The following is a 12,738-nucleotide window of genomic DNA, read 5'->3' as shown; positions in this document are numbered from 1 at the left end:
ACCTTTCTGGGATCACTGTGCTTCACTGTCTCATGTCAATGTCTTGAAAACTGTTTCATGTATTTATCCTATTTTTCAGTTGTTTCAGGCAGGAGGGTAAATCCAATCCCTTTTACTCCATCTTTCCTGGAATGACTGTTAACATTTGAGTACATACCTTCCCAGAATTTTTATCATGAGTTAGTGTACATTTTTTTGCTTTTGTCTGTATAGCACCTTTCTTTCCCTTTTCAAGTAACATGACCGTTCTCCCTCTTCTCATGGAGAACCACTTCTTCCACATTCCAAGGTTCTCAAATGGACCAGACAGTCAGAGTAACTCCTCACCTTATAGCCACTGAGTGCATGTGACTGAGGTTGGCCCAATCATATACAAAGTCCTCTAGTTACTATGATTAATAGGGGCAACTGACTGAGCTGGGAGAAGTGAAATTCTTTCTTGTGATTTTTCCAGGTGGATGTAAAGACAGAGTGTTGTCTTTCTTCCTAGATCAAAATTTCTAAGGATGTTCTCCCAGAATTCCTGGCAGCCATGCCTGCGTTATTTGGAAAAAATATCTTCGCAGATGTAATTAAGGATCTCAAGATGACATATCACTGTTCATTATCCAGGTGGTCCCTAAATCCAGTGACAAGTGTCCTTATAAGAGAAGACACGGAAGAGAGGCCAAGTGCAGACTGAGGCAGAGGCTGAAGCCAGCACAGAGGCAGCCACAAGCCAAGGATTATCTGGAGCCACCAGAAGCTGGAACAGGCAAGGAAGGGTTCTCCCGGGAGCCTTTGGAGGGAGCATGGTCCTACCTACCAACACCTTGATTTCAGAGTTCCGGTCTCAAGAACCGTGAGAGGATAAATTTCTGTTGTTTTAAGTCTTCGAGTTTGTGGTGCTGTTTTTTTTTTTTTTTTTTGGCCATGCCACGCAGCATGTGGGATCTTAGTTCCCCAACCAGGAATAATTGAACCCATGCCCCCTGTAGGGGAAGCATGGGGTCTTAACCACTGGACCGCCAGGGACGTCTCTGTGGTACTCTGCTATGGAAGCCTTTGGAAACTAATCCTGCAGGTAAAACTGATCTGTGTTATGGTAAATTAGGAACAGTGGAAGTGAGGAAAAGACACTATATTATCAATGAAGACCATACTTAAAAATTTAAGTTTTGAATATTACAGACAGCTTGAGAACTGTCTGCAGATACAAGAAAGACACCGTGTTCTTGCAGACCAGAGGAGGGCACAGAAGAACGGCAGAAGAAGGATGACTGAGAGGAGAGAATCTGAATATTAGTGGGACAAAACGCACATCCTTTAGCCACCCTGACTGAAGGTCTCAGCAGTTCCTTAGGATAAAGTACCGAAAGCTGTTAGCAGAATCATATTGTGTAACATTTGTTGTTTGACACATACATATTTGGGTTTAAGTTAAGCAACAGTAAGTTAATTACAACTGAGTGTTTATCTACCCGTTTTATTGATAAAGACCGGAATTAAAAGAATCACCTCCTATTTTATTATTGATAGATGCCCGAACTGGGAGGCTATCAGTTGAGAAGAGTGACCAAAATTGTGGTGCCAAGGGAGAAGATTGGGGCCTAAAATGAGCTGTTCCCATTTGAGCAAACCACTCATTGTTATCATGCCCATAGCCCCTCAAAGATGCCATTGCTGTGCTTTGTATAAAACACCCACGTCTGTTAAATCTTTTTTGTTATTAATTTTTATTGGAGTATGGTTGCTTTACAATGTTGTGTTAGCCTCCACTGCACAACAAAATGAATCAGCCATACACATACAGATATCCCCTCCCTTCTAGGTTACCACAGTGCATTAGGTAGAGTTCCCTGTGCTATACAGTATGTTCCCATCAGTTGTCTATTTTATACATAGTATCAGGAATGTATGTGTGTCAATCCCAGCCTCCCAATTCCTCCCACCCCACCCCTTTCCCCCTTGGTATCCATACATTTGCTCTGTAAGTCTGTGTCTCCATTTGTGCTTTGCAAATAAAAGCATCTGTACCACATTTCTAGATTCCACATATATGCATTATTATACGATATTTGCTTTTCTCTTTCTGACTTAACTTCACTCTGTATGACAGACTCTAGGTCCATCCACGTCTCTACAAATGACCCAATTCCATTCCTTTTTATGGCTGAGTAATATTCCATTGTATATATGTACCACATCTTCTTTATCCACTCCCCTGTCAATGGACATCCACTTTTGTTAAGTTTATAAAATATTTCTGTCTCTAATACCTATAGACGTTTCCAGGGGAAAAAATTTAAAGAATTCTTTTTTCATGGGCGTAATATACTGCCTAAGTAGCCCTGGCATTTCAGAGGTCAAATGAAGCTGGGTGGAGGCAAAATGTGTTGAAAATGTTTATAAAATTGAAGATCGCTGCTTGTTTTCTTGGAGTCTAAAAGTGCCCATTACCACTCTGGATATGTGCGCTTTCAGTGATGTGACCACGGTGAGGGGCAGGAACCAAGACTCCTACCTCTTCCTCCTCCTCCTCTTCTAGCTCCTCATCACCTTCGGCCTCAGCCTGATAATCTTCTGTTTCTTCATCATAATCGTCCACAGTTAACTCCCAGCCAGCATAGTGGAAAGGTTCTGTAGAAAAAAGAAGAAATAGTTGGGAAGGTATTTTTAGGATAAAAGCCTATTAGCATATTACAGTAGCCAAAGATTAGGAAAATTAATTATAGGGACTGGTCTCTTAGCTTAAATGTGTATGCAAACAGGTCTTCACAAATTCTTTAAGTGACAACTGGCCAGTTTGGCCAGTGCTGTTTGTGCCTCATGGCTGTTCTGATTGGTGGGTGCCTGCACTATGACAGTTGTTAAATATTTTAAATATCATCCCTGGTTATACTGACTGTTTTGCTTCACAAACCACAGGCTTTAAACTTTCACAGTACTTTTAATAATATTACCTGCTCATGACAATAAATGTTATGATTACAGACAGCCCTTACTTTCCATGGCCTCAATGACTTTTTGAAGTAGTTCCTCTGGAGTTTTGTCAGCAATCTCCAAGTTTAAAACTTGAGTAACAGAGTCACTGATTGCTGTTTCCATCTGCCTCCAGGCGTAGTAGAAAGATCTGACACTCTCTTTAATTGGCTCCATTTCAGGAACATCAGGATAAGCGTCTTCTGGAAACTCAGGTAGTACAACTTTTGAGTAAAAGTTAAAGGAAAGAAAAAAGAGCCTTCAGGCATTATATCTTTAGTCATTTGCCAAAATAACTTATACTTTATAATACTTTAAAAACATTTGGGGCTTCCCTGGTGGCACAGAGGTTAAGAACCCGCCTGCCAACGCAGGGGACATGGGTTCGAGCCCTGGTCCGGGAAGATCCCACATGCTGTGGAGCAACTAAGCCCGTGCACCACAACTACTGAGCCTGTGCTCTAGAGGCCATGCGCCACAACTACTGAGCCCTCATGTCACAACTACTGAAACCCACGTGCCTAGAGCCCATGCTCTGCAATGAGAGAAGCCACTGCAGTGAGAAGCCTGCTCACCACAACAAAGAGTAGCCCCTGCTCACCGCAACTAGAGAAAGCCCACGCGCAGCAATGAAGACCCAACGCAGCCAAAAATAAAAATATATTAAATAAATAAATTTATTAAAAAAATTTGAAAGAAATAAACTTAGTGTTCTAAGCAATAATATACATTTATATATTCATATTTCAATTATACTTTATTCCTTGTATTGGCTGTAGATGAATTATAAATAAAATCCAAATTATTTGGATAATTAATATCAATTTCATATGGCAACTTTAACTGTTAATAAAATGTATAACATAAAATTTGATGAAAAACTGTTATAAGTTGGCTAGATACACTTTTTTTTTTTTTTTTTTTTTTTTTTTTTTTGTGGTATGCGGGCCTCTCACTGCTGTGGCCTCTCCCGTTGCGGAGCACAGGCTCCGGACGCGCAGGCTCAGCGGCCAGGGCTCACGGGCCCAGCCGCTCCGCGGCATGTGGGATCTTCCCGGACCAGGGCACGAACCCGTGTCCCCTGCATCAGCAGGCGGACTCCCAACCACTGCGCCACCAGGGAAGCCCCTAGATACACTTTTAATATAATAAGTTAGATAAATAAATATAACACACATCAACTGGCATACGACTGACATAGAAAGAAACAAGTAGGAAGTTGGTACTATGCCTAAAATTGTAAGAGAATATGAAAAGCACTTTTATGCACTAACTACTTTTATTTGATAATCTAACCTGTTTCAGATAATTCTTTAGTTTCTAGTCCCTCTTTGGATCCTTTTGGAATTTCTGTTCCAACTGTAGTATCCTCGGTAGGCTCAGACACTTAAAAAAAAAATCTAATAGTGTTTGAATTTTAAAACATTCCTTTATGAAGTTCTTGGCACAAAGAAAATTTCAAAACATAGTTTAAATTGTGTATACTATACCTAATTGATAATACGGTTCTTGTTAGGTAAAGTATTGAAACTGAGTCCCCCTAAAACCGAGTTCCCCTGCCTAGTTTATGGTTAACCTCCCTATTCAAAACTTTATTCCTTTTCTTGTCCCCTCTGACCTCAATCCTGTGCTAACTGAACACTAATCAACCAAAGTCAGATAACATCATTAATGTACAAACTCAGGTTGTTTCTCCAGGGCAAGACCCCTGATCATGCACCCCCAGAGCAGAGGCTCATAAACAGTAGGCATCCTGACCCCTGAAACTACGATTAAGAAATGTCACAAGATGACAATTAACTACAGCTTCTTTGTTCTTCCCCTTTAAAAGCCCCCAACTCAAAGACCAAGATGGAGTAGATCTGAGATTCATCTCCCACTCCCTTGCTTGGCGCCCTGCAATAAGCCCTTACTTTGCTGCAAACACCCGCTGTCTGAGTTTGGCTTCCTGTGCCGCGGGCACACGAGCACACTGCTTGGTTTCAGCAAGGCATAAAAATACATAATAGTATAAGGCAGAAAATGAAGAATATTCTTTACACAAAAGGACATTGACCAGAATAACAATTGGTACATACAATTTTGACTGATGACTGTTGTTAAATATCATTCAAACTCCTGTTCACATGGCATCAAACTTGCAGTGCCTGATAGTTCTTTTAATTTCTTGAGATACCCGTAAAGATATACCAAAGGATCATAAAGTGGCAATAAAGGGCGATGATATGCCAAAGTCTCAGCTGTGGGTGTTGGTGTGGTGAAACTGAGGAGCGTCTCAACTAATACCACTGCTGGAGATGTAGATCAACAACTGCTTTCCTGGATGATATAAGACATGATCCACATACAGATCTAGCATAGCTAGTTTCAGGGAAGGAAGGACTAATAATCTTTCTTCTCAGTCCATATAGTCTCTCCTAGTTCTGAGACACAAGTTTTGTGTAGACCACACACACACAAATGTTTTAAATATATATGTAGCCATTCTGTAATACTGTGGAAGCTGTCTTTTAAGTTAGCTAAAGTAATAGTTGGGTCCTCTTTCTACAGAATCTGTAACGTTTAATACTCAGGAGAACAGGGAGTAGAAGGGGACAAGCCTAGGGCTGACCTGGTGGCAGCATATTTAATTGTAAGGTGTTCAATTACCTAAAGAAAAGCATAACCCTGACAAAGAGAAGAAGAACACCAAGGATATACAGAAAATTCTAAACTGTCTTAGCTTCTCTGGCTTAATCAGAGAATGTAATAGTTGGAGATGAAGAAGATCCAGCTTCAGCCTAGAAAAGCCATAGAAGATGATACTAAATATCATAAATTGAATCAGGTTTGTGCACATTGAGCTGACCTTCAGGTCTATATCTGAGAGTGCCTGGCAGGAAGTTTAAGTGAAAGGAGTATATGCGTGTTGTGCGTTTGTTGGGGGGAGTGGGGGTGGTTCTTATAAATACTCTACCTACCCTTCCTGTTGGTTACCCGACTCTACCTGCTCCATTCAGGGAGAAGTCAACAACAACAACAAAACAAAACAGCAACAACAAGGCCTATGAAAATATGCTATAATGAAGGAAAGAGAGTATTGACTCACAGATTCAGATGAAGAGCTTGCTTTTGAAGAAGATTGCTCATATAAAGCAAAATAAACTAAATTTTAGAAGATATGTACTTCGTACACTCAAAAAGCACAGGTGGACAACAGAGTCTGTGAAATAGGAGCCATGAGGCAAAAGGAGAGACCAACCTAAGATAAAGGCAGAGATACAAGAAAGCTAGTTGAAATAAGAACACAATGCAAGAAAATCTAAAATGCGATAGCAGAATTGAAATATGCATCAGGAGAGAGGCAATAAGGAGCAGAAAATAAGCCAGTGATGTGGAGGATAACAACTCTCCAAAAAATACAGAGAAAAAGGACAATGAAATGAAAACTATCAAGAAGAAGATTAATGTGGTTGAAAAGCAATAACTATCTAACTAAAAAAATAATAAAACGTGATCCTGAGAAAGGAATCTGAAACAATAACTGAAGAAAAACATTTTGAGCCAAAGACTGTGGTATGGAGACAGGAGGACAGAAGATGTTTGATGACATCTTTACACTATCAAACCAACCCTGGGGACTTCTCTGGTGGCGCAGTGCTTAAGAATCCACCTGCCAATGCAGGGGACAAGGGTTCGAGCCCTGGTCCGGGAAGATCCCACATGCCGTGGAGCAACAACTACTGAGCCACAACTACTGAGCCTGTGCGCCACAACTACTGAGCCTGTGCTCTAGGGCCCGCAAGCTACAGCTACTGAGTCCACGTGCCAAAACTACTGAAGCCCGTGTGCCTAGAGCCTGTGCTCTGCAACAAGAGAAGCCACAGCAATGAGAAGCCCACGCACTGCAAACAAGAGTAGCCCCCACTCGCTGCAACTTGAGAAAGCCCGCGTGCAGCAACGAAGACCCAACGCAGCCAAAAAAACAAAAACAAAAAAACAAAAAATACCCTGGACTCAGGGATGAGACATGTCCCTTATTTAATACAGTGTTTTGGCATTTCTGTTACTTGTAGACAAATGCAGTCGCAATGGATACAGATGGAATAGTCTTCCTCTTAAGCAAGGTCAGCAGCTCTGCTTCTTAATTTAAAAAGTCAACCCTACCACTTAGTTACTTGATAGTCGAAGCACATGATCAACCCTTAATCAACAACACTGAACGTCTGTGCTCCAGAATTTAAACTTTGAATTGTTTGCTACTTAAATCTGGTCAGGTTTCTGGATAATGGGGTGGCAGGAAGCGATTTGCAAAATGTTCAGTGGTTGCTCACTCCAGGCTGCCCAGCCTGGTCCTGACAACTCAACATAGTGAGGTCAGGCTTTATGTGAGAGAGATGCATTTGACTGGAGAAAACCTGATCAGACCATGGCATTGGTTTTTAGATGGCCGTTAAGGAACCACTGGTCTTAGGGACACACTATCCGTGCAGTTGTCATTATGAGCGTTGCTCTTTATATACCCTAGGTGTCTGCTGTCCCCTGTTCCTTTTCCTTGAATTACACTTCTTGTGATGGATTCAATTGTGCCCCCCACAAATATATGTTCACATCCTGACCCCTGGTACCTGTGAATGTGACATGAATTGGATACAGGGTCTTTGCAGAAGTAATTAGTTAAGGATCTTGAGATGAAATCATCCCAGATTTAGGGTGGGCCCTAAATCCAATGACTGGTGTTCTGGTAAGAGGAGAAGACACACAGAAACAGACACACACACACACACACACACACACACACACACACACACAGAGAGAGAGAGAGAGAAAAGGCCATGTGAAGATGAAGGCAGAGACTGGAGTGGTACAGCTACAAACCAAGGAACACCAAGGACTGCTGGAGTAACCAGAAGCTAGGAAGAAGCAAGGAAGGATTCTTTCCTGGACATTTCAGAGGGAGCATGGCTCTGCCAACACCTTGATTTTAGACTTCTAGCCTCCAGAACTGTGAGAGAGTAAATTTCTGTTGTTTTAAGCCACCAAGTTTATGGTAGCTTGTTAAAGCTATCCTAGGAAACTGATATATTTCCCAATAGTCTGCTTGAAAACAAGCACTGGAGAGCAATGTGGAATTTAGTGAAGATTTAGCAAGGGAGAGATGGAGAGACTTTATACCACACACCCTGTGACAGACACTGGTGGTAATTCACCCAGCCTCTGTGTTCCTCTTCTTCCTTCCTGGCAGACCTGTGCTTTTGTTCCAGTGTTTACCCTTCCCCACATGGCTGAGGGAGTAGGACCCTCTCTCCAGCTCCAGGAATTTATCCTGATTGGTTTAAGCCCCAAATGCTGGTTCCTTTCCTTCTGATATTCGGGGAGGGAATGTAACTATTGATTTTGAGAGTGCTAAGATTCAGTTTCACTTAATTTGAATTAGGAATCCTGAGCTCTGGTCTTTTCAGAACATAAGGCAGATGAGGAAAACATCTCTAAGTTCTAGTCTGGTAATGATGATGTTAAAGCATCAACTATGAGGCAGACTCTCTGCTGGGTGCTTTGAAGAAATGTTCTTATCCATATAAAAACTCTGCTAGGTAAATCTTCCTAGTCCTGTTTTACAAATGAAGAACTTGAGGTGCAGGATAACTCTATAACTTGTCATATAGCAGCCAATGTGAAATTTTTAAAATGTCCATGAGATCAGATTGACCACTTGCACTTAGAGAAAACTCCCATCTCCATAAGCCTCCGGCCTCTGCTTTGCTCTCCAGTTTCACCTCCCACCTCCCTCTTGCTCACTATGCTCCAACCACATTCAATTTCTTCCTTGACCATGTGAAGCTGTGCCCACCTCTGAGCCTTGGCAGTGGAGGGATCTTTGCCCAGATCCTTTCAGCGCTTTTGTCTTGCCTCAAATATCATCTCAGACGACACTCTTCCTTGACCATAATGTTTAGTGTTGCCTCTTCCAAACCACCCCTGGGGTCTCTACCTTGCTCATTCATTGAACAAACACTAACTGAGTTCCTACTATATCCCAGGTACTGGTTTAGTGTCTTCATAGATTTTTCTTCATGGCACTTAACACAATCAGAAATGATCCTAGTTATTTACTTGTTTATTCTTGTTCTTCACACCATAGAATGATGGCTCCTCGAGGGTAGGGCTCTTGACTGTCTCGGTCACTGCTGAGTCTGTACTACCTAGGGCGGTGTCCGTTGCTTTGCATGGCACTTAGAAGGACTTCAATAAATACTTGTTGAAGGAATGGATGAATTTCCCGATGTTTATTACTAGCTGACTCTATTACATGTGCATGAAGTGCTTGGAATGAAGCACTGTGATTTGAGCCAATGGTTACTCTAAGCTCATGTTCTTGCATGTAATTGGCCTATACCTAACCAGTACATAAAGAAAGCAAATTGGGAATGAGAAAAGTTATTAAGCAGCCTCGGAATGCATAGGTGATTGCCCTTTAAAGTGTCGATTCTAAGCAACACATGTGTCATTCCATTCTAAGGCTAGAGTGACGACAGGATTGAAATGAGACTTCAGTCATCTTATTTGACAGAGATAATGATTATCTTGTGGCCCAAGACAGAAGCCAGACTTCAAAGGAAAAGATGTGTTCCCAAGCAGGAGATATAAAAAGCCTGCTTTGGGTATGTGTTAGTTTCCTGTAGCTGCCAAAACAAATTATCACAAACTTGGTGGCTTAAAACAACAGAAATGTATTCGCTCACAGTTCTGGAGGCCAGAAGTCAGAAATCAAGGTGTTGGCAAGGCTCTGCTACCTCCGGAGGTTCTGGAGGAGAATCCTTTTTGCCTCTTTGACCTTCTCCTGGGTACTGTCATCTCTTGGCTGGAGTCTGCATCACCCAATGTCTGCTTCCATCTTCCAATTGCCTTCTCCTCTGTGTGAGAGGCTAATCTCCCTCTGGCTCTCTCTTATAAGGACATTTATGATGGCATTTACAGCCCACCTGGATAATCCCACATAATCTCCCCATACCAAGATTCTTAGGAACTTCCCTGGTGGTCCAGTGGTTAAGAATCCACCTTCCAATACAGGGGACATGGGTTTGATCTCTGGTTGGGGAACTAAGATCCCACATGCTGCAGGGCAACTAAGCCCATGCACCGCAACTACTGAGCCTGGGCGCTCTAGAGCCCATGCGCCACAACTAGCGAGAAGCCCGTGTGCCACAACAAAGAGCCTGTGCACCGCAACAAAGATCCCACGTGTCACAACTAAGACCCTATGCAGCCAAACAAACAAACAAATAAATAAATACTAAAAGAAAAAAAAAAAAGATCCCTTAGGGCTTTCAAAGCCTCATTAAAACAAAACAAAACAAAAAATTCTTAATTTAGGGACTTCCCTGGTGGTCCAGTGGTTAAGACTCTGCACTCCCAATGCAGGGGGCCCAGGTTCGATCCCTGGTCAGGGAACTAGATCCCACGTGCCGCAATTAAGAGCCTGGATGCCGCAACTAAAGGATCCCACATGCTGCAACTAAAAAGCCTGCATGTTACAATGAAGATCCCACGTGCTGCAACTAAGACCCTGCACAGCTAAATAAATAAATATTTTAAAAGAAGATTCTTAATTTAGTTACATCTGCAAAGACCTTTTTTCCAAATAAGGTAACATCTACGGGTTCCAGGAATTAGGATGTGGACACATCTTTGGCAACCACCATCAACCTACCACAGGGAACTCTGGATAAAGTAAAAAAAAATTCCAAAAGTAATGGATTTATGTTAGACAGGATAGTATTTTTTCCTTTCTCTTTTTTATTTTGGTAAAAAACACATAACATAAAATTTACCATCTTAACCATCTTTAAGTGTACAGCTCAGTGGTGTTAAATACATTCACGTGGTGTGCAACCAACACCACCATCCATCCTCATAACTGTTTTCATCTTGTAAAACCAAAAACTCTATACTCATTAAACAATAAGTCCCCATTCTCTCCTCCTCCCAGCCCCTGGCAACCACCATTATATACTGTCTGTCTTTATGATTTTGACTACTTTTAAGTATCTCATATAAGTAGAATTATATGGTATTTGTCTTTTGATGGCTAGACAAGGCAGTTTTAAGTGAAAAACAAATTGCCTACTTAAGCAATTTACAGGAGAAGACTTTGTGAAAAAGGACCCTTGGATGGAAGAAGTAATCACTAGTGAAACCAGATGCAAGCCCTTCTGTGAAACAGAATATGGTTTAACAGGGACAAAACAGACCCACGATTTCACAGACGCTAATTGCTTCTGGAGAAGCCCAGTCATGTCTACAGAGCTGGCTAGAACTGACCCTGAATGGGGTAGGCTACTGGCTTTAGAACATCCAATTTAGGTTGCCTGGGGGAAATAATGAGATAAAAGGCAATGACATTAAATTGTCCCCTAGATCTGTTACATTATTAAATACCAACTATGAAACATTGGGGATATTGGAAATCTGGAAACATTTAATGGACATTTGTGTCATATTTAATGGATGTCAGTTTCTTTTATTTCTTTTGATATTTTATGGCCTGTTTCCTTGTAAAAGGTAGGTGGGTGGGAAGATTGTTGTCAGACTAATTGGTTAAGCACTCAAGAAAATAATGAAGTTTCTGGGTGAGAGTTGAAGTCAATAAAGGTGTGGGATTCTTAAAAAGGAAATTGGGTATTTCATCCTGTTAGCTCTTCTGCCTGGCACAAGGTTCTGATTTTATACTTACTGTCCCATAAACCTAATGCCAATCCCTGTAGTAAAAACGATCTATGTTAAATTTGAGCTTTCTCATTGTAAAAATTCCCCTTAGTCCTGGTTCTTTTACCAGCTAACAGCAGGTTTTCATCCCTTAATTGCTCCAGGGCTGGCATCTAGCTGCAAGTATCTGAAAAACTTCGGTTTGTAAGAGTAATTTCTAATTCAATATTAATTGTGCTCGGAAGAATTTTATGAGCCCCGCTTCCACCACAGTGAGGTACCCTATCTTGCTGCTTAAGCCCACTCTCCAGCCCTGGGCTTTCCAGTTGGAAAGCCCACTTTCCAACTTTCGTTGGAAATCTGTAAGATTCCTTCTTGCCCTGCCCCAAACCACCAAACTGGACCTCTGAGGAGGGCTGGCTTCATGGGTGTACGAGCTGTGCAGTTGCTCTAGATCTCTCGCCCAGAATGGTCTCATACTTAGTTTAATGCACTTTGGTTGTCATTTTGAAATTTTTAATAATTTTATCTTTGAATTGAGTTTTGTAAGCAAAATCCAAAGGGACTCCAATGGGACAACAGGGCAGGTGTGTGAGCAGAGATATGCACGATCTCCGTCTGCCATTCTTTGCCATCTCATTCTCATGAGTGTTCCTGATGCTCTATCATGAGCATAGAATTCTAGGGGACCCACGATATGTGGGAGTAAGTGTGACTTAGTGGCTTGGGGTGGGGAGGATGCTGACAGCCCTTGAGAGACCGTGGTCTCCCTTTGAACTAGAACTTGCTCCAGATGCAGAATGAAGGTGATGGCATTCAAAGAGACATGAATGACCATGGAACCTCATCACATCTCTTCTTACTCATGTTACTTTCCTGTATTAGCTAAACTGAAATGATGTGGGGCTCATAAAATGCTTCCGAGCACAGTCAGTATTGAATTAGAAACTAATCTCACAAGCTAGATCATTTCGGCTAGACTGAAAATGATGACACAGAAAGAAAGGAAAAGATAGGGCAACCCAGAGCTCCTTTTCCTTTCAGGCTTCCCTTTCCTTAATCATTGGGAAGCTAAAAGTAGAGGGCATTGCT

General features: G+C 41.7%; 1 protein-coding gene across 1 annotated transcript in view; it reads right to left on the bottom strand.

The window, feature by feature from the left end:
• AK9 (adenylate kinase 9) overlaps positions 1-12,738 on the bottom strand; it is a 121,080-nt gene that overhangs the window by 44,496 nt on the left and 63,846 nt on the right. The window contains exons 20-22 of the mRNA XM_082856089.1: positions 4,258-4,347; positions 2,985-3,185; positions 2,504-2,619 (exon numbers count right to left, since the gene is read on the bottom strand). Coding sequence (XP_082712215.1) covers positions 2,504-2,619; positions 2,985-3,185; positions 4,258-4,347 — 407 coding nt within the window. The remainder of the gene's footprint in view (positions 1-2,503; positions 2,620-2,984; positions 3,186-4,257; positions 4,348-12,738) is intronic.

The sequence above is a fragment of the Leucopleurus acutus genome (genome assembly GCF_964270905.1).
Source record: "Leucopleurus acutus genome assembly, chromosome: 15".
NCBI classification, from domain to species: domain Eukaryota; kingdom Metazoa; phylum Chordata; class Mammalia; order Artiodactyla; family Delphinidae; genus Leucopleurus; species Leucopleurus acutus.
The sequence above is the reverse complement of the archived record's forward strand: the minus strand, read 5'-3'. Positions and strand labels throughout refer to the sequence as shown.